The sequence below is a fragment of the Castor canadensis genome, chromosome 16 (assembly GCF_047511655.1).
Source record: "Castor canadensis chromosome 16, mCasCan1.hap1v2, whole genome shotgun sequence".
NCBI classification, from domain to species: Eukaryota; Metazoa; Chordata; class Mammalia; order Rodentia; family Castoridae; genus Castor; species Castor canadensis.
The window spans coordinates 14828946-14850333 of record NC_133401.1 but is presented as its reverse complement, the minus strand read 5'-3'; the positions used below and the strand labels follow the sequence as shown (position 1 = coordinate 14850333).

Genomic DNA, 21388 nt, shown 5'->3' with positions numbered 1-21388 from the left:
ATGCTGAGCCTGGAGCACAGGACACACCGTCATGGTGAGGTCTGTGCTTTGTCTCACAGGGCTAGACGCATACTGTGGGGTCCTTTGCTCTCTCTGCATGCTACTCAATGCCATGCTCTATGGTGCCCATGAAGTATTGCTTCCAACTAAGGGATATATGGCAAAGCGACCCGGATAAAGTCACACTCGTGGAACTCACAGACTCTCCCAGAAACCGCGCCCCCATACAGTAGGCTTACTGGAATGTTGGAATGGAGTACAAGTGGCTTATTAGGATACCAGGTGAGAGGGCTGGTGGAGTAGCTCAAGTGGTAAGAGAGCCTGTTAGCAAGTGTGAGGCCCTGAGTTCAAAACCCAGTGCCATAAAAAAATTAAAATAGGAACCAGGTGAGAGATAGTAGCCAGAAATCCAACAGGAGACAATGGCCAGTTTATTGTCTCACTTCCTTCATGGCCAAAGGCACGGGTCCAGGACATACAGGAAGGATAAGGGAGGGTCTCACTACTGTGCCTAACAACCTACTGAAAGAATGTTTGCTTCTTGTCCCTGTGAACTGGAGTGGTTGACAAGTCCCACCATAGCTCTAATCAACAGAAAACGATGAGTGCCCTTGAGCCATCTGTGAAAACAACTGGCAAAGGAGAGTGTTGCTCTGTGGATCATGTTGACTTGGTTGGGTTGATGGGTCAAGAAGACTATGTTTGATATTTCCTTGGCCAGGGCCCCAGTCTCAGAAAAGTGCAGAAACTCCATAAAGACAAGGTCATTCAAGACTCACTCCCCATCTGAGGGAAGATTTGGGTCATACACTTGTTCAGATGAGGTGTTAGGAGGTGGCAAGGGATATGGAGTGAGTGGCAAAAGGGCACAGCTCTGATTGTTACCTGCTGCACATCCAAGACCTTAACTGTGTCATGTTATCTCCTCCTCCACCTTCCTCTCGTGATGTCATAGGAATTACTGGTGGCCTAGCACAGTGGGAGCATGACTTCATGGTCATTATCATGACAATGATTGAGTGATAACTCATGAGAATTGTGACTTCTGTATTGAGGACTCTGACTTCCATCTGGACAAAGGAAAGAATGACTGGCAACAGAGAAAAGGGTGGACTGTGAAGTGCACTTTCTGTTTTCTTCCCGGGATTCTTTATTCTCCCTTCTTCCCCGCTTCTCTGTGCTGTGAGTCACAGATCTACAGGACCTGTACCAATGGGATCTCCTGTCTTATGGAGTCCAGTGGGATTCAGCCAATGGAGAGCCCTAACACAGTGAGGTTGGAAAATTAACTTCCCAGCTCCCTCCTTGCCATTCAAGCTCTTTTAAGACAAACTCCGCCCCACTCTGCCCCTCTCTCTTTCCAGCAATGGCTCCTCTGCTCATCACCCTTTCAGGTCTAGGATGGAAACAAAGACGTAGCGTAACAACCCTAGGAAACTGTGCTAACCTTTTTGCTGACTTTTCTCAACCCCCATGTCAATGCTGACATCATTAACCCTCCTTCAGATACTCCAATGAGGTGAGCCTCCCTGTTTGTGCTGAAACAAATGACTGATAAAGAACAGCACACAGGTCACGGTGCTCCTCCACCTCACAGGTCAAGGTGATGTTCAAATGCTTTGGCTGCAACCTCCTAAAGACTCTGTTACCACCTGAAGCTAGGAAGGAGGTGTGGACCAGACCAGTGGAGGACACGCACTGGGTGGTGACTTTCTTAGTGAACTTTGTTCCTCCTCCCCCATGTCCTGCTCTCCCTTACATACAGAAATCTCAGCATGGGGAGAAAGAACAGAGACTTTATTACCAACCCGTGTGGCCAACACATCCATGTCCGCTCTCCTATATGTCAAGTGCCCCAGGTCCCGGACCCTCTTATAGGTTGCTCTGAGGTGATGGAGCACATGTGGGGATAATAATGCATGGAGAGGATGGGGAAGTAATTTCTGGTACAAGGTCATTACATTTCAAGGTCAGTGGGAGGACTGGGTTGGATGGTCAGCAAGGGTTAAGACTCACAGGACAATGGATTTATCAGGGAGGGCAAAGCCCCCCACACCAAAGGGCTAGGGGTAGCCCTAGCCCCACCGCCCAAGCCAGGGAGGGGCCAGGGGCATCACTACTGGGGAGAACACTCTCAGTCTTCTGTTCAAAGGTTTCCTTCACAGAGAAGATCCCAAGAGTCTGGGCGTTGTTCAGCAGGGATCTTGAGGCTTGGGTCATGCAGCCCTGAATGCTCAATGTGGCTGAGAACCCACCTAGAGGTGAAAATCCAGTCAGAAGGATGCAGTTCAGCACACCTAAATACCGCAGACCCAGGGGTCCAGCCTCTACCTTCTTTATCTTTGAGACCCAGCCTTCTGAACTCACCTCCATTGAGGTTAATGTCACCATTGTAACAATGAGTAGTGCCCTTAGGGCAGGTGACCAATCTGGAGCTCTGGAAGCAGGACCCAGAGAACTGCACGCAGGCAAGACACTGCATGTCTCCTGGAGCAGGGGCAGCTGGGAAGCAGAGAGAATGTTGAGGTACACAAGTCTGCTATCAGCTGCAGCCACCCACTTGATAGTGTCCCTCCTTGTACCTGGCCGAGGGAGGGAGGTGAGCAGCTCACTGCTGCTGCTGGCTGAGTTGCAGAAGTCTGAGGAGCAGAACCGGGTATAGGAGGCCACCAGCATTCCAGGAGGCCGGGAGTGTACGGAGACAGCCTGGGAATTTTTTTGCCCAACTCTGCTGCAGCCTTTGCTCCCCACTATGAGTGATTTGTATCCTGAGGGCGTAAAAAAAGCAAAAGCTGGGGGGAGGGGAGAGGAGGGTCTGAGGGCAGCTGAGTCCTTAGCTTCCTTCCCCAAACAGAAGGTGAATGTAATCTCAGATTAGAAGAGCACAGGTCTGACCAGGTGTAGTGGCTCACCTCTATAATCTCAGCAACCTGGAGATCGGGAGGATCGCGGTTCACAAGACCAGCCCAAGCAAAAAGTTCATGAGACCCCCATCTCCACCAACATCATCCCAGCTAGGCAGGGAAGTAGGAATAGAAGGATTGCAGTCCAAGCTGGTCCCAGCAAAATGTGAGACCCCAATCTCAAAAATGACCAAAGCAAAAAGGGCCGGGGACGTGACTCAAGTGGTAACGCACCTACCTAGCAAGTGCAAGGCCTTGAATTCAAAGCCCAGAGTAGTGCAGGTCACATTTAGGGTCTGGCGAAGACTGGAGTCCTAGCCTGGGTCCTCCCCCTGCTCTGCCACCTCTAGGGTCTTTTTCAAATGTTGCCTTCTCTGTAGAGCCTCTCCTGGGCCTCACCTCCCTCTCTCTGCCTCCTTTTCCTGCCGGATCTCTCTCCAGAACTCTTATTTCTTCATAGTTTTCTCCTTTCGGTCTACTTTTGTTTCCCCACTACACTGTAAAGCTGAAACACAGCTCTACAGTACTTAAAAGTAAGGTGCTTGATGCCCTTCCCCTCTTTTTTCGGGGGGTACTGGGGTTTGAACTCAGGGCCTCACACTTACTAGGCAGGTGCTCTACCACTAAACCACTCCTCCAACCCTCAAGGATCATTATTCAAATGAACGAGGTCACTGAGGTTCCTCCCTGCCAGCGTTCCCTTCACATGGATGACTCCGTGACTACCTAGCAAGGTAGGTACTTTTTTTTCAGTGCTAGGGATGGAACTCAGGGCCTCTTGCATGCTAGGCAAGTACACTACCACTGAGCTACATCCCCCACCCTCTTTTTTGTTTGTTTGTTTATTTTTTGAGACAGGATCTTGCTAAATTGTCCAGACTGGCTTTGAACTTTTGATCATCCTGCTTCAGCCTACCAAGCAGCCGGGATCATAGGCGTGTGCTACCAGGCCCAGCTGGTAAGTACTATTGTTGCTTTTGCTTTAAGGTGCAGAGGGAGGAGGAGATGGGTAAAGATCTCCAGAAAACTGGGCAGGAAATCCAGGGCACAGCGTCTAAGACAAGGATGCACTGGACACGGAGCAGGTGTACAGCCTTTGTGCTCAGCCCACGCACCTACGTCTATGAGCAGCAGCGTCTCCTGACACACCTCCCCAGCATCGCACGTCTGCTGTCCATGTGCAGTCCATTCAATTGGGTCTTGAGCCAGGCTGCTGCCGAACATCAACAGGATCCCTCGGTAGCATGACACAGCATCTGGGGAGAGGAAATCACCAGGGTGTGTGAGCCAGGGAACCCTCCATGTCTGCCCTTCCAGATTCTACACTAGGGAAGGTGGTCATGTTCTGAATCACACTCCAGGTGACGTGGATACAGAGTCCCTCAATCTTGGATTTGAAAGGGACTTGGTTCAGGTGCCATGGCTCACAACTGTAATCCAGCTACTCAGGAGGCAGAGATTAGAAGGATCACAGTTCAAGGCCAGCCAGGGCAAAAAAGTTAGAGAGACCCTCATCTCAATTAGCTGGGTGTGGTGGTGTGCGCCTGTCATTCCAGACATAGAGGAGATGGTAGGTAGGAGATTGTGAGCTGAGGATGGCCCTGGGCAAAAAGAAAAGAATGCAATACCTTATCTGAAGAAAAATTAGTAAACGCAAAAAAAGGTTGTAGGCATGGAGCACCTCCCTACCAAGTGCAAGGCCTTGAATTCACACCCCAGTACTGCCGAGGAAGGAAGGAAGGAAGGAAGGAAGGAAGGAAGGAAGGTATGAGGGCCATGAATGTCTTCTCTCTACTTCCCTCTCTGATGAGGACAGATGGCATCCTGAGACCATGTACTACTTTTCTTTTCTTTTCTTTCTTTCTTTTTTTTTTTTTTTTGGCACCACTGGGGTTTGAATTCAAAGCCTCACGCTTGCTAGGCAGGTGCTCTACCACTTAAGCCTCTCCACCAGTCCTTTTTTGTGTTGGGTGTTTTCAAGATAGGGTTTCTCAGACTATATGCCTTGGCTGGCTTTGAACCTCAATCCTCCTGATCTCTGCCTCCTGAGTAGCTAGGATTATAGGCATGAGCCACTGGTGCCACCCTTTTGACTGGATTGCTTCATTTCCTCATTGCAACTCCCAAAGGTGGGGACATTATCACTGTCACCATTCTCACTTTAAGACAGAAGAACAGAGACAGGAATGGTTGAGTAGCTTGCCCAGTGTCCCACAGCCAGAAGAGACATAGCTGGGCTCAGAACTCAGCATTCTGACTCCTTGAGGTCCAGGTTGGTCCATAGGTTTTGTGACAATCTTCAGCCATCTTGGTCCCAGTGGCCTTCAGGAGTCTAGCTGGACAACCACAAGCTTGGGCTTTATGTTAATGTCATTCCATGACTAACAGTGACATGTCCCACGTGAAGAAACTCTTGGACCTGGGACTCACAAGCACCTGTACCCTTCACACTGGCCCTGTGATGGAAGTCTGCTGACTTCCCCATATCACAGATGACAAAGGTGCAGCTCCAAACCTGATCCTTCTCCCTGCACCCCAACCCCACCCCATCTTCCCCATGTTGGTCGATGGCAGCTCCTGTCCTGCCTTTGCTCAAGCTGCAGTACTGCATCATTCTTGACAGTCCTTCCTCTCAAGTCACATGTTGCATCCATCAGGAAATCCTGTAGGCTTAAGCTGCAAAATTTCTCCACAACCTGACCACTCGCCACCACCTCTACTGCTTCCACCCAGGTCCAAGACCCCATGGCCTTCACCTGCCTCCTCATGGGTCTCCCTGAGTCCCCCCAAGCATACTTCCTCACTAAGGAATTGGACAGGGTTCTGGTGAGAGTGAGGGTCAGCACAGTCTGGGAGAGTGGCAGACATTTCCCTGCCTCAGGGCCTTTGCATTTGCTCCCCTCCTTTAATGTCTAGAATCACCTTCTTCTCCACTCCAATGAAAGAGACTCAGTGAGATTTTGAGACTTTTGGCACTCAAATACTGTTATTGCTCAAAGGCTGACTCAATAGCAAAGTGAAGACTGGAACTCACATCTCTCTGGTGCAGACGCTAGTACTTAACAGCTGTGCCCTGACCTCTTACTGGAACCGCTACCTGGCTCTTCAGGGGGGCAGACAAGGATTTGCATGTTCTAGCTCCTTATATCATCTTCAAAATGGGCTCCTGCTGTTGACTGGTTGTAAGTAATTGGTGCTTTTGCACCTGGCTCTCATCTACTACTGGGCCTTTGCACAGGCTGTTCTGCTGTCCAGAAATGCCCGTCTCCTTCACTTACTCCCTGACTCCCAGCTTCCAATGCTTGGTGTTGCTGATGCTAAACCACAGAGCTGAACTTAACCAGGGAAGCAAAGCTTCTCCAAAATTTGGCTATCATGTTGAAAGCTAATAGAATCTGGACATATTGATGTATTAAGAGCATTTACTTACAGCATAGTGGTTGAATTTGGGGAGGCACGTATGTGGTTTGGGTGTACACTTGTGCGTATGCTGCGGGGGAATGTGAGGGGTACATGCGTGGTGTGTGTGCTGTGGGATGGTGGGGTTCTAGGTATCTGTGTTTTGGGTGGGTATGGTGTGGGTGGCGTGCAGTGTGTGTTGTATGAATTGTGTATTGTGGGTTGTGAGTGGACTGTATGGGATTTGTGACATATTTGTGGTGTATGAGAGGTATAGGGACCAAGAGTGTGGTATGTAGAAGGTGGTGTGTACAAGGAATAGTGTGACCCATGTTTGTGTCTGCCATGTGCACTGTGTATTGTGTGTGGTGTAGACAGTATGGTTCTGAAACACTTTGCACACTGTGAATGTTACCGGTTCCAGAGACAAAGGTCAAACCATTAAAACCTATATTAATCAAAAGAAAAAAATTTCTCAGACTCGGTGGCTCCCTCCTTCCTCAACACCATTCTGTAGCTTGTCATCCTTGGGAGAAATGACACCCCAGCCTGGCTTTCCAAGGGCTTAACCCCTCCAGCTACCCCTCTCCCCAGCTACCTCTTCACTCTCTACCATATCCTTAACACCAGTTTCTTGACTCCCTGACTTAACCAAGCTTGGACAGCTCTGCCTCCATCTTCCACACCCACCTGGTCCACCTGGAACCACTTGTAGTCGCCCCTCAATCTTTCCTCCCCAGCCCCGTGTCAAGCCCATCTCAGGCACAGGTGAGGAACCCTGCCTGAAAACAGCACCTTGTCTCCCACCTCAGGGTCTTCCCTGCTAAGAGAGCTTTTCCCCTTCTCCCAAGAAACTTGGGCTCAACTTTAGACAGGCCATCGCCTTGGGGAAGCCCACTCTAAAACTACCCCAGAGATAGCATATTCCTGTTCTGAGCCCCACACTCTCCTCTCCCAAGCTGTGGTGTCTCCTCTTCCCAGTTATGAAGCCAGAGTCTGGCCATCGGAGGTTCCATGGGTGACGGTGGCATCCTGCATGGCCTCACCTTGCCGTGAACTATCCGCAGCTCCCACCCTCGGGCAGCTTTGTGCAGTACCAGACAGGAAACCCTGGGGTCAGTGAAGTCGAGCCCACATCCTCAACTCTCTCAATTAGGTCTGGTAAACAGGTTAAAACATGAAGAAGAAAGTCGGATGACTTTCTCCTTTGAGATCCACACAGGCAGATAAGGAAACTGAGGCAGGGTCAGGGAACGCCTTGCTCTCAGAGAAGCCAGGATGCCTAGCTGACCACCCTTCCCTTTGCCTCACAGCCTGCTTTATTGAGACACTCCGTGGTACTGTCCATTTGCCAGGTGTGTGACACTGGCTGCATTAAAGTGGTAACTGGAGTTACACCCAGAGTCCCCACTTAACTCTTGCTTTCTCTGTCAGAACCTAAATAGAGAATAGGGGTGGTCAAAAGGGAAGCTGGCCACCCTGGGTTTCCCAGGACCAGCATGTGTGGAAATAGAACTGGAGGCAAACAGACAATTCCAGTAAGATGAGCAGAGGCGGTGGTGAGCTGACTGCACATAAAGTCACATACAGAACAACCCACAGTGCGTCCCAACCTTCCTCCCACTCTTCCTGCCCTCCTACCTATACACGACACCCAAATAACTTAGTCCAGCATCATTTAAAGGGCCCTTCAATGGTCTCTGAACTTGGACCACAATCCCTCTCTCTCTCCCTCCTTCAGCTGGCACTCCATCTCCCAAACCCTACAGCTACCTGGGAATTCACCAATCCCTCCTTGCCTGTGCTGAGTGAGTACTAGGCATCTATGTGACTGGGGGCTGTGGCTGTGGCCCATGACTCTGGATGTGCCATCTCTCACAAGGATCATCTTCCCCAAGGCTCAGTGCAGAGTTTCCCATATGGGACTCACCTGCTTTAAGATTGCAGTTCTCACTCACATCCATGACACCAATTTTCTGGGTCCCGTTAAGCAGGTTGCATCCTGGCTGGGGCATGCAGCCCTGCACCCTCAGATTGGAGGTGATCTCCCCTAGGAAAAGAGAAGAGGAAGAGACAGAGATGCTGATGAAAACACCATCCAAGCTGCAGAGGGAAAGCCAGATCTAGCCCCACCCTCCTCTGGCTCTCATGCCCTGCCTCAACTTACCCTTACTCCCCAGAATCTCAGACCTCAATGCCCAATCCTCCCCATTCAGTCCCCACAGGGACCCGGATGTCCTGACTTACCTCCTCTGAACTTGAGGACTCCATTGTAGCAGTGAGTGTGCCCAGCTGGGCAGATTTGCTCTGGTGTGTCCTCAGGACAGCCACCTCTAGCAAAGCAGATGGGGCAGCGCAGGGTCCCTGGGACTGCGGAGGTGACAGGCACAGTGAGGGGCTCTGAATGGGCTCTGGGTTTGGATCAGATGCCTTCTCCACCCCCACTGTACTGTCCCTAAGAATCAAGCTGCTCAGGTGCCCAATGTGCCCTCCTGGGCTCCTCTCCTGTAGGCCCAGCTGCGGGGCATGGGATGGGTGCCTGGTGAGAGAGCAAGGACCAGAAGGACTGTGGGGTCTGCAGGTGAGGCTGGGAGGGGTGCCTGGCCCCAGGTGTGGTGAGGGGGGGCTTCTGATGCTGGACACAGACAAAGGCTTGGCCAAGGATGGAAGAGGGTTCCCTGGAAGGACCCAGTGACTTCATCCACAATTTCTAAACATTCAAGGAAGAAGACACATGTCCTGTTCACAAACCATTCCAGAGGTTTGTGAAACAAACTCTATTTAACATCCTGCACGGAGAGTGGATGGTTGCAGGACAATGTCTTTTAGAAAGAGGAAATGCAAAAACCCTCAATGTCTCATTAGTGAAGCAAACCCAACAGTATAGAAAGAAGGGCTGTGCAGGAGGAGTCCAGGTTAGGATCAGCACTGGCTCTGTGGTTGGTGGTTTAGCATTAGAAAATCCACCCAGCAGGGGTGTGGCTCAGTGATGGAGCACCTGCCTAGCAAGCAGGAGGCCCTGAGTTCAAACCACAGTACTGCAAATAAATAAATAAATAAAAATATCCACCCAGTTTGCTGGTCCAGGACACTTGGAAGAAGTGGGCCAGGGGAGTCCTGAAATTCCTTTGGACACAAGGGTGGGGAGGCGAGAGTGGGAAAGACATGGAGAGTAAGGGACCAGGGAGAAAAGGAGCTAGAGAGCAATCAAGGGGAGGAGAATGGAGCCAGTGATCTAGCAAGGCTGCTGTCCAGCAAGGGAGTGTCTGCAAATTAACAGCCCCTGTGTGCTCACTTTGGCCTCTGAGCCCTGTCCTCCTTCTCCCAATATCACTTTCCCTCCTATTTCCTCCCTTGGTACCTGTGGCAGGGGGCGGGGCCCAGAGAGGGACTGTGCTAGACAGGCCATTGCAGAAGTCTCCAACGCGGCACACACGGGTGTAGGAGACGATGGAGAGCCCAGGGCCCACCCTGTGCTCAGTGACACTGGTCTCTTGGTCCTCTGCGGTGGTACAGCCCTTGGTGAGCACCAAGTATACCTGGGGTCCTGGACAGGAAGAAGGCAGCAGGTGGGAGTGGAGTTAGGGTTCTGGTCACTTAAAGGGTGGTTGTGCATCCTGAGATGGGTGACATGTTGGAAGGAGGGGACTGGGAACTGAAGGGTTTGCAGCTGAGGGAAGGGACAGGGCTATTGGAATTTGGAATGAGGGTTCCACAGTCTCCACACTGGATGTTTGGGGTGGAACTGAGTAGGAAGAGGGGGGTCTCTGCACTGAGGGACCCTTCTCACCATTCTCCATGATCATCAGCGTGTCTTGGCACCCTTCGCCGGCCTCACAGGTTTTCTTGCCAGCCGTCCACTGGAGGGGCAGGTCAGATATATTCTGCACGGACTCAAGTGTCCCCCACTGGCATTCCAGAGCCTGTTCAGCTAAGATAGGGAGAGTAAATCCATGTTAGCAGGCTCCCTGACTAACTCCATGTGCAGGCAAATGCCCTGGCTGCTGGAACCTCATTCACTGGCAGCAAGAAGTGGAACTGTCTGGAACCTTCTGTTGGGAGGTACCAGGCAGGAAACCTTGGTGTCAGTAACATCCAGCCCATGTCCTCGAGTATCCCAATCTAGTCAGACAGACACTGAACCACAGAGGAATGTCTGCTGAACTCACTCAGCTCTCACCTTGGAGCTCTAAGGGTTCTGGTGACACAGGCAGATGAGGAAACTGAGGCAAGGACAGGGAACACCATCCTACCAGGGAAGCCAGGACTCCTACCCAACCTCCCTTCCCCGCCATGGTTTCCCTTTGCCTTTCATCCTTGCTTTTTAAGACACTCCGTGGTACTGTCCATCAGCCAGGTGTGTGCCACTGGCTGCATTGAACTAGAAACCAGGGTCACACCCAGAGTCCCTACTTAACTCTTGCTTTCTCTGTCACAATTTGATTCCCCCTTGATTTCTTCTCTGACATTCTTTCCTATGAAGCAAGGCCACTGGGGTGCTCCAGTACCATGGGTGAGGATGGAAAGGGGTGGCCAAGAGGATGGGGGTGGTCACAGGGAAGCTGGCCACCCAGGGTTCCCCAGGGTTAGTGGGTGTGGAAATAGAATTTAGAAAAAACTGGACACTCACAGCAAGACAAGCTGCAGATGGTGAGCACTGACTGCACTTAGTCACATGCCAAGCAACTCACAGCATACCCCGACCTTCCTCCCACTCACCGTGCCCTTCTGCTTGGACACAACACTCTTAAGTCACAGCCCAGCATCATTTAAAGGGCCCATCGATGGACTCCTGACCTTGAACCAAAATCCCCCTCTTTCTCTCCTTCAGCTGGCACTCTACCTCTCATATCCCTACAGCTATGTGGAGATGCGCCCCCCTGCACACGCTGAGTGAGTAATAAGCATCTATGTGACTGGAGGCTGTGGCCTTGGCCCATGACTCTGGATGTCCCGTCTCTCACCAGGATCATCTTCCCCTAGGTTCAGTGCAGAGCACAGCCTCAGTTTCCCATATGGGACTCACCTGCTTTAAGATTGCAGTTCTCACTCACATCCATGATGCCAATTTTCTGGGTTCCATTAAGCAGGTTGCATTCTGGCTGGGGCATGCAGCCCTGCACCCTCAGATTGGAGGCGATCCCCCCTAGGAAAGGAAGAGGGGGTAGAGACAGAGACACTGGAACAAGCACCAGCTCCAGGAGGCCAGCCCCACCCTACTCTGGCTCCCATGCCCTGCCTCAACTTACCCTTACTCACAGACTCTCAGATCTCAATGCCCAGTCCTCCCCATCCAGTCCCCACAGGGACCCGGATGTCCTGGCTTACCTCCCCTGAGCTTGAGGACTCCATCGTAGCAGTGAGTGTGCCCAGCTGGGCAGATCTGCTCTGGAGCGTTCTTAGGACAGTCATCTTTAGCAAAGCAGACTGGACAGCGCAGGTTCCCTGGGACTGTGGAGGTGACAGGCACAGTGAGGAGCACTAGAGGACTCTGGGTTTGGATCAGCTGTCTTCCCCTCACTGTACTGTCCCTAAGAATCAAGCTGCTCATGTACCCAAACATGCCTTCCTGGGATCCTCTCCTGCAGGCCCAGTACAGGACATGGGATGTGTGCCTGGTGAGAGAACAGGGCCAGAGGGACTGTGAGGTCTGCAGGGACACCTGGGGCTGAGGGGAGGGGGATGCCAGGCCCCAGGTGGGGGTATGAGGGGCCTTGCAAGGCTGCACACAGATTTTACCAAAGATGGGTTGGGGTGCTGTGTGTCAGTGGCTCACGTGTGTAATCTTAGCTAGTCAGGAGGCAGAGATCAGGAGGATTGTGGTTCGAAGCCAACCCTGGGCAAATATTTCAAGAGACCCTATCTCAAAAATACCCAACACACAGAAGGGCTGGTGGGGTGACTTAAGTGGTAGAGTGCCTGCCTAGCAAGTGATAGGCCCTGAGTTCAAATCCCAGTACTGCCAAAAATAAAAAAGAAGGGTTGGGGTGCCCTGGAAGTACCCAGCAGCCTCACCCATCATTCTACTAAACAGTTAAGGGAGACAGCTTTACAGTACTGAAACACAACGCACCCCAAACTCTATTTAACACCAGGTAAACAGAGTGGATAATGTCCCTTTGAAGAAGAAATGGAAAAACCCCAAATGAAACATTAATGAGGCAAACCCAGCAGCACAGGAAAAAGGGTTGTGCAGGGGAAGCGGGATGGGATCAGGGCCAGCTGTGGTCGGTGGTTTTAACATCCGAAAATCTACCTAGTTGCCTGTCAGTTGGAAGAATTGGGCCAGGGCAGTCCTGAGACTCCCCTGAAGGTATACTGGACCAGTGGGATGGAGGCAGGAGGGAAGAGATGGAGAGTGAGGGACCAGGGAAAGACAGACTGAGCAGTGGACCAATGGAGGCTGCCATCCCACAAGTAAGGCTGCTAGCCTTACTTGTAAGGGAGCGTCTATAAATAAACAGCCCCGTGTGCTCAGTTTAATCCCACAACCCTGTTCTCCTTCCTCTTGAGGGCCCCATCCCTCTCATCCTCTAGCATAAAGCCTCCCTCTGGCACCTGTGGCAGGAGTCGGGGCCCAGATAGAGGCTGTGGTGGACAGGTCATTGCAGAAGTCCCTATGGCGGCACACGTGGGTATAGGAGATGATGGAGAGCCCAGGGCCTGCTCTGTGTTGGGTGACTCTGGCCTCTTGGTCCTTGGCCATAGTGCAGCCCTTGGTGAGTATCAATGTCACTTGGGGTCCTGGAAGGAGAGAGGGGTAGAGATCAGGACTTCAGCACCCAGGAGGGATGCTATGCCTTGCAAAGTGGGTGGGATGATGGGCACTGGAGGGGTTGCACCTGCTGAGAAAGGAACAAGGCTCCTCCCACCAGGGCATGGCCTCTAGAATCCCAAGCAGCTCGCTGGGGGCAGGGCTGAGTGGAAAGGGGTGGGGTCTTAGACTGAAAGGTCCTTCTCACCATTTTTTATGATCATCACGGTTTCCTGGCACCCTTCGCCAGTCTCACAGGATTTCCAGCCAGTTGTCCAGTGCTGGGGGAAGTCTGATGCTTGCTTTATGGCCTCTATTGTCCCACTCTTGCATTCCAGGGCCTGCACACCTGGGATAGGGAGAGCAAATCCATCACCACAGCTGTTCCACCTTGACCCCTAAGGAAACCCCCAACCAGGCTGGACCTAATCAGAGGCAGCCACAAGTTAACGCCTGTTCTAGGCCATCTCTTGTCCACGAGGAAGGAAACCTTGATGTCAGTGACATGTAGCCCCATGTTCTTATGTCTCCCCAAATAGTCAGGTAAAAAAATTCAACACAAGGAGGAACATTTGCTGAACTCACTCAGCTCTCACCTTGAAGCCCTAAGCGTTCTGGTGACACAGGCAGATGAGGAAACTGAGGCAAAGACAGGAAAGACCAGGGTCCCAGAGAAGCCAGGAGGCCTAGCTGACCTCCCTTCTCCACCATGGCTTCCCTTTGTCTCCCAGCCTTGCTTATTGAGACACTCCGTGGTACTGTCCATCTGCCAGGTGTGTGACACTGGCTGCATTGAAGTGGTAACTGGGGTCACACCCAGAGTCCCCACTTAACTCTTGCTTTCTCTATCACAATTTGATTCCTCCTTCTGATATTCTTTCCTATGAAGCAAGGCCACAGGAGTGCTCCAGTACCATGGGTGGTGATGGAAAGGGGTGGCTGAGAGGATGGGGGTGGCCAAAGGGAAGCTGGCCACCCTTGGTTTCCTAGGGCCAGCATGTGTGGAAATAGAACTGGAGGCAAACAGACGATTTCAGCAAGATGAGCAGAGGCGATGGTGAGCTGACTGCACATAAAGTCACACACAGCAACCCACAGCACACCCTGCCCTCCTGTCTATACACGACACTCTTAAGTCACTTAGCCCAGCATCATTTAAAGGGCCCATCGATGGACCCTCTCTCTTTGTCTCTCTCTCTCTTTCAGCTGGCAACTCTACCTCCCAACCCCCTACAGCTACCTGGGGATACCCACCTTGAACATGCTGTGTGAGTTATAAACATCCATGTGACTGGAGGCTGTGGCCTTGGCCCATGACTCTGGATGGCCCATCTCTCACAAGGATCATCTTCCCCAAGGCTGCGGTGCAGGGCACAGCCTGTTACCCATGTGGGACTCACCTAGCTTAGGACTGCAGCTCTCACTCACATCCATGATGCCAATTTTCTGGTTCCCATCAAGCAGATTGCATCCTGGCTGGGGCATGCAGCCCTGCACCCTCAGATTGGAGGCGATCCCCCCTAGGAAAGGAAGAGGGGGTAGAAACAGAGACACTAGAACAAGCACCAGCTCCAGGAGGCCAGCCCCACCCTACTCCGGCTCCCATGCCCTGCCTCAACTTACCCTTATTCCCAGACTCTCAGATCTCAATGCCCGGTCCTCCCCACTCATTCCCTGAAGGGGCCCGGATGTCCTGACTTACCTCCCCTGAGCTTGAGGACTCCATTGTAGCAGTGAGTGTGCCCAGCTGGGCAGATCTGCTCTGGTGTGTCCTCAGGGCAGTCACCTTTAGCAAAGCAGATGGGGCAGCGCAGGGTCCCTGGGACTGAGGAGGTGACAGGCACAGTGAGGGGCTCTGACTGGGCTCTGGGTTTGGATCAGATGCCTCCCATACACACTGTGATGGCCCCAAGAATTAAGTTGCTCCAGCTCCTAAGGTGCCCACTCGGACTCCTCTCCTGCAGGCCCAGCGGGGCAGGGGCATGCAATGTGTGCCTGGTCAGAGAGCAAGGGTCCGAAGGACTGTGAGGTCTGCAGGGACACCTGGACTTGAGGGGTGAAGAGTGCCAGGCCCCAGATGGGGTGGGAGGGGACTTCTGAGGCTTGGTGCAGGCACGGACTTGGCCAAGGAAAGGAGAGATGCCCTGGAAAGACCCAGTGACTTCACCCACACTACACCATCGAGGAAGACAGCATGTCTTGTTGGCCGACCATTCCAGAGCACAGAAGCATGCATCATCACACTATGTTCCGTTAAAAGAATGCACAGAGGTGATTGCTACAGGCCAATGTCCCTTCAGGAAGAGGAGATGCAAAAACCCCAAATGAGACATTAATGAAGCAAACCCAGCAGCACAGAAAGGACAAAGAGACAGTGCAACATCACAGCCAGAGTCTGAGGCTGGTTTTTTAACATCAGAAAATCCACCCAGTTTGCTGGTCAAGGACAGTTGGAGGAAATGGCCCAATGGGAGACCTGAGGTGCCTGGGAACAGCAGGGTAGGGCATGGGAGAGTGAGCACGAGGTGGAGAGCATGGGATCAGGGAGAGAGCAGGTCATCAGGGAGTGAGTGTGCAAGGCTGCCATCCAGCAAGGGAGTGTCTATAAATAGCTCCTGTGTTTAATCCCACAGCCCTGTCCTCCTTCTTCCTGACAGCCCCATCATAGCCTCCTCTAGCACCTCCTCTAGCACCTCCTCTAGCACCTCCTCTAGCACCTCCTCCCTCTGGCACCTGTGTTAGTGGGCGGGACCCAGAGAGATCTGATGGTCGACAGGTCATTGCAGAGGTCCTCATGTCGGCACACGCGGGTGTAGGAGGTGATGAAGAGCCCAGGGCCTGCCCTGAGCTGAGAGACTGTGGGTTCTTGGTCCTCTGCCATAGTGCAGCCTTTAGTGAACACCAGGTTCACTTTGGGTCCTGGGAAAAGAGAGGGCGATAGGCAGGTGAGAATGAGAACTCCAGCATCCTAGAAGGAAGTTCTGTGTGAGGCTGTGGGTGCCATGCTGGAAGAGAGGGACCTGGGCACCACAGGGCTTGCACCTGCTGAGACCTGGCTGCTGGTCCTGGGGGCGGGGCTGAGCGCAAGGGGCGGGGCCTCGGACTGAGGGCCTCTGCTTACCGTTGTGTATGAGCATCACTGTCTCTTGGCAGCCCTCGCCGACCTCACAGTCTATCCAAGCACTTGTCACCGTCAAGGGCAACTCTGACACATTTCTCACGGTCTCTAGTGCCCCCCACTGGCATTCCAGAGCTCGCACACCTGGGATAGGGAGAGCAATCCATCTTAGCAGGTACTGTTGCCAGAACTCCAAGAATACCACCTTCCAGGTGGGACCGAACATGGGCAGCAACAGTTGAGCCATGTTCAGAGCCATCTCTTGTGCTATACAAAGAAAACTGGTGTCCATGTCATCAAGTCTCCCAATCTAGCCAGGCAAAAAGATGCAGCACAAAGAGGAACGCTTGCTGAATCCAATTAACTCTCCCCTTGAAGCCCTATGACTTCAGGTGACATGGACAGATGAAGAAACTGAGGCAGGGGCAGGAAAGACCAGGAAGCCTAGACCCCTACCTGCACTTTGCCTTGCAGTCCTTCTAATTGACACACTCCATAGTGCTCTCCATCTCTGTCCCACTCTGACTGCATTTAAGTGCATAAATGGGGCCACCCCAAGAGTCCCCACTTGCTTTCTCTGTCACACCTGAAGCCCACTTGATTTTCTCTCTGACTTTTGTTCACAGGCAGCCAGGCCACTGGGTCCATTGCTCCAGAACCATGGGTATCAATGGATGAGGGATGCCGAGAGAATGGGGTTGGTCACAGGGAGACCCTGGGTGACCCAGGGTCGGGGAGCATGCAGAGCAATTAGAAATAACCACTTACTCCCAGGACAAAACCTAGGTGACTTGACACAAAGTCACATGCAGAGCAACTCACAATATACCCCTGCCTTCCCTCCTCCTGTCCACTTTGACAGGCCACCCTAACTTATTTGCTCTAACATCATTTCAGACACCAACCAGTGTGTTCCTGTCTGATAACCACCCCCCCCCCTGGACTACAACCCTCTTTCTCACTCTTTCAGCCGGACCTCTCTAACTGGCACACTGATCTCCCATCCCTCCCCTCCCCCAGAGAATCCTCTCCCTTCACACACTGAGTGAGTCATAAGCTCTATGAGACTCTGGATGTCCCTTCCTCCCAAAGATCATCTTCTCCAAAGCTCAGTATAGGGCACAGCCTCAGTTTCCCATGTTGGACTCACCTAGCTTAGGACCGCAGCTCTCACTCACATCCATGGCCCCAATATTCTGGGTTCCATTGAGCAGGTTGCAGCCTGGCTGGGGCATGCAGCCCTGCACCCTCAGGTTGGTGGTGATCCCCTCTAGTACAGGAGGAGAGGAGGAGACATTGACGAAAGCACCATAAAATCCTCAGAGGGAAGGCCAGCTCCAGGAGGCCAGTCCCGCCCTCCTCTGGCTCCCATGTCCTGCCTCAACTTACCCTTACTCCCAAGGCTCTCAGATCTCAATGCCCAGTCCTCCCCACACAGTCCCCACAGGGACCTGGATATCCTGACTTACTTCCTCTGAGCTTGAGGACTCCATCGTAGCAGTGAGTGTGCCCAGCTGGGCAGATCTGCTCTGAAGTATTCTTAGGACAGTCACCTTTAGCAAAGCAGACTGGACAGCGCAGGTTCCCTGGGACTGAGGAGGTGACAGGCACAGTGAGGAGCACTAGGGGTCTCTGGGTTTGGATCAAATGCCTTCCCCGCACTGTACTGTCCCTAAGAATCAAGCTGCTCAGGTGCCTAATGAGCCCTCCCGGGCTCCTCTCCTGCAGGCTCAGCTGCAGGACATGGGATGTGTGCCTGATGAGAGAGCAAGAGCCAGGGGGACCGTGAGGTCTGCAGGGACACCTGGACTTGAGGGGTGAGGGGTGCCAGGCCCCAGGTGGGGTGGGAGGGCACTTCTGAGGCTTGGTGCAGACACAAACTTGGCCAAGGAAAGGAGAGATGCCCTGGAAGGACCCAGTGCCTCCACCCACAAGATCTACCAAACAGTCAAGGAAGCCACCTTTTATTCACACACTACTCAAGAACACAGAAATACAAAACACACTCCAAACTCTAACACCAGGCAAGGAGTAGGGATTGTCCCTTAAGAGGAAGAAGTAAAAAGCCAAAACCAAAAAAACCTAAATGAGACATTGATGAAACAAACCCAGCAGTATGGAAAGAAGGGCTGTGCAGGAGGAGTCCGGGTTAGGATCAGGGACTGAGTCTGAGGCTGGTGGTTTAATAGGAAATCCACCGGAGGCATGGCTCAAGTGGTAGAGCACCTGCTTAGTAAGCCAGAGACCCTGAGTTCAAATCCAGTGCTGCAAATATATATATATATATATCCTCCCAGTTTTCTGGACCAGGGCAGTTGGAAGAAGTGGGCAAGAGGAGTCCTGAGGGGCTGGGATGTAGCTCGGTGGTACAGCGCTTGCCTAGCATGCGTGAGGCCCTGGGTTCGATCCCAGCACCAAAAAAGAAAAGACAAAAAAAAAAAAAAGAGGAGTCCTGAGGTTCCTGTGGACCGCAAGGAGTAGGGGAGAGATGGAGAGTGAGGGACCAGGGAGAAAAGGAGGAAGAGAGCACCAAGGAAGGGATGAAGTGAGTAATCTAGCAAGACCACCATCTAGCAAGGGAGTGTCTGTAAAGAAGCAGCCTCATGTGCTCATGTGATCCACACAGTGCTGTCCTCCTTCCTCCTGACAGCCCCTCTCCTCCACCACGGGTACCTGAGGGAGTGGGCAGGACCCCGAGAGCCTCAGTAGTGGACAGGTCATTACAGAAGTCTGCGTGGCGGCACACGTGGGTGTAGGAGATGATGGAGAGCCCAGGGCCCGCTCTGTGCCGGGTGACTCTGGGCTCTTGGTCCTCTGCCGTGGTGCAGCCTTTGATTAGCACTAAGTTCAGTTTTGGTCCTGCAAGGACACAGAGGGACAAGTAGGGTAGGGACCAGGACTCCAACATCCTAGGTGGAGGTCATGCCTCCTGAGGTGGGTGCGAGGCTGGAGCAGGGGGACTGGACACGGGAGGGTTTGCATCTGCTGAGGCAGGGGAGAGTTCTTCTAAGACCCCACCCAGTGTGCTGGTGGTCAGGCATGACTGAGTGAAAGGGGATGGGGTCTTTGCACTGAGGACCCCTTCTTACCATTCTCTATGATCATCAGTGTGTCTTGGCAGCCTTCACTGACCTCACAGGTTTTCTGGCCACCTGTCCAACTGAAGGGCAGTTCCAATACATCTTGCTCGGTTTCTATCGTCCCCCTCTGGCACCTCAGAGCCTGTACACCTGCAATGGGGAGAGGGAACCCATTGTAAGAGGTTCTGGAGTTCAAACTCCCGGGAAATCCTCTTCCCACTTGTGGTCCTCACTCACAGGGCAACAGGGCAGCGACCCCCAGAATGATCAGTAGTGGTGCAGGGTCCATGTCCAGTTTGTGGCTGCAAAGTCCCCGTGCTCTTGAACCAGGAAACGCAACTCTTTTATGCCTCACATTGAACAAGGCAGCCAGGAAAAGAGGGGGTGGAGCTTCTTGCTGTGTGAGTCCTGGGCACTGTCCTCTGAGTCCAACTGCGTGGGTACCTGGGAGGCCTCTCCTCCTCAAACCCTTATTCTTGAGGTGCAGGAGTCCAGGTCCCAAATCTTTTTCCTCAGACTCTGGAGTCCAAGCCCCAGCCTCCTCCCCAGACCCAGGGAACCAGGACCCAACCTCCATCCCCAGACCCAGGGGTCCAGGCCCAGCCTCCATCCCCAGACCCAGGGGACCAGCCCCAGCCTCCTCCCCCAGACCCAGGGGACCAGGCCCCAACTTCCCTCCTCAGACCCAGGGGACCAGGCCCCAGCCTCCTCCTCAGACCCAGGGGTCAGAGCCCAGTCCCTCCTTTTAGACCCCAGAGTCTAGTGTCTCCAGCAGCCTCCACATTAGAAATGGAGCTATCCTGAGTTCCAGTGTCAATGCTCCAGACTACAAGACCTCTTTTCTCCCTGGTCCAACCATGTGGCTCCCTGCCCCCACTACGTTTCATAGTTGTGTGGGAGCCCTGTTTCTTCATTTTGTGGCATCCTTGTCACCTTCTTCTCCAGTGGGGAAATGGCCCAATTGCCTGTGAGGATGTTGTGCAATTGCTCAGACACCTCCTTAATCCCTGCCCAGCCTCTGCCCCTGCTGGCTGCCCACTTTCCTTCTTTTTCTTTCCTTCCTATGTTGCCTTCCCTTTTGTCCTCCTTTCCCTGACTCTCAGCCTTTTCTTCTGTTCTCTTTCTCAGAGCACAGCATAAGACTTGGAGTCCCCTCTTCCTCGCCACCTGGGAAGGAGGAGAGGTAGGGCACAGCCCAGGAAGTGGGCGGTCATGGAGGCTGAGCATCTATGAAGAGTTAAGATATTCTTGATTATGCAAAATTTCTTTGCCACATACAGAAGGAAGAAGTGGTGTGCTAAAAAACCAGCTATTTCATAAAAATAGCACCCACAAATGTTGGCACCACAAATTTTTGTGGTGTAACTGCTCCTAGACATCTGATTTTAAGTACCCCAAATTCAATTACCCTTTCTTTCCTTCTTTCTTTTCTTCTTTCTTTCTCTTTCTTTCTTCCTTTCTTTTCCTTCCTTCCTTCCATCTTTCTTTCTTTCTTTCTTTTCTTCTCTCTCCCTTCCTTCCTCCCTTCCATGTGCGTTTGGGACAGGGTGTCACTGTATAGCCCAGCTGGCTTCAAACTTGTAATCCTACTGCCTCAACCTCCAGAGTGCTTGAACTCAGGGCTCCATGCTTGCAAAGCAGGTTCTCTACTGATTGAGCCACACCTCCAGTCCATTTTGCTCTGCTTACTTTGGATATTGGGGTATCACAAACTATTTCCCTGGGCTGACCTCAAACTGCGATCCTCCCAATCTCAGCCTCCCAAGTAGATAGGATTACAGGTGTGAGCCACTGGCTCCATCAGCTTTTGCAAGCCATCATGTTGGGTAAGGAGGGAGACAGGGAAGAATAAGAGCTGTCGGTGACATCAGGACCAGATGCAGATGTATGTGAAAGAGAGCAGAGAGGCAGAAGAGCAGAGGAGAAAGAAATGAATAAGGAACTTGCAACTGCGAGTTTATTTTTGCCAATGTTATACATCCTATTTTAACTTGTGGTTACAAATTTAGTGTTTGTCACACAGGCTCAGGGACTTATTTGTCTTATCTCCTACTGTGCCCATACTACCCACGTTGCATACAGTAGATGCTCAATTATTACTTACCAGTTGAATAAAAGAAGGAAGGAAGAGAAG

General features: G+C 52.3%; 1 protein-coding gene across 1 annotated transcript; it reads right to left on the bottom strand.

Annotated features, from left to right (window-relative positions):
* Window positions 1–1781: 1781 nt before the first annotated feature.
* Window positions 1782–20093, bottom strand: Cd177 (CD177 molecule). Its single transcript, XM_020172086.2, has 21 exons — window positions 19492–20093; window positions 19264–19404; window positions 18848–19033; window positions 17644–17766; window positions 17325–17444; window positions 16178–16318; window positions 15790–15975; window positions 14759–14881; window positions 14457–14576; window positions 13265–13405; window positions 12861–13046; window positions 11631–11753; window positions 11329–11448; window positions 10093–10233; window positions 9664–9849; window positions 8550–8672; window positions 8233–8352; window positions 4019–4159; window positions 2583–2768; window positions 2368–2502; window positions 1782–2255 (listed from the first exon to the last, which is right to left on the bottom strand). Exons 1-21 carry the CDS (start codon window positions 19862–19864, stop codon window positions 2032–2034), a joined length of 3339 nt encoding a protein of 1112 aa, XP_020027675.2. The 5' UTR covers window positions 19865–20093; the 3' UTR covers window positions 1782–2031.
* Between the last annotated feature and the right edge of the window lie 1295 nt (window positions 20094–21388).

What these genes read in the sequence shown, in the direction of transcription:
- Cd177 (XM_020172086.2), bottom strand. Translation starts at nt 19,864, where the DNA reads ATGGAGGCTGGGCCTGGACCCCTGGGTCTGGGGATGGAGGTTGGGTCC. An exon ending in GGCCCCGACTCCTGCCACAG is followed by an intron (nt 11,754 to 12,860) that starts GTGCCAGAGGGA and finishes TCACCTCCACAG; the next exon opens with TCCCAGGGAACCTGCGCTGT. An exon ending in GAACTGCAATCTTAAAGCAG is followed by an intron (nt 4,160 to 8,232) that starts GTGAGTCCCATA and finishes TCCTCTCCCCAG; the next exon opens with ATGCTGTGTCATGCTACCGA.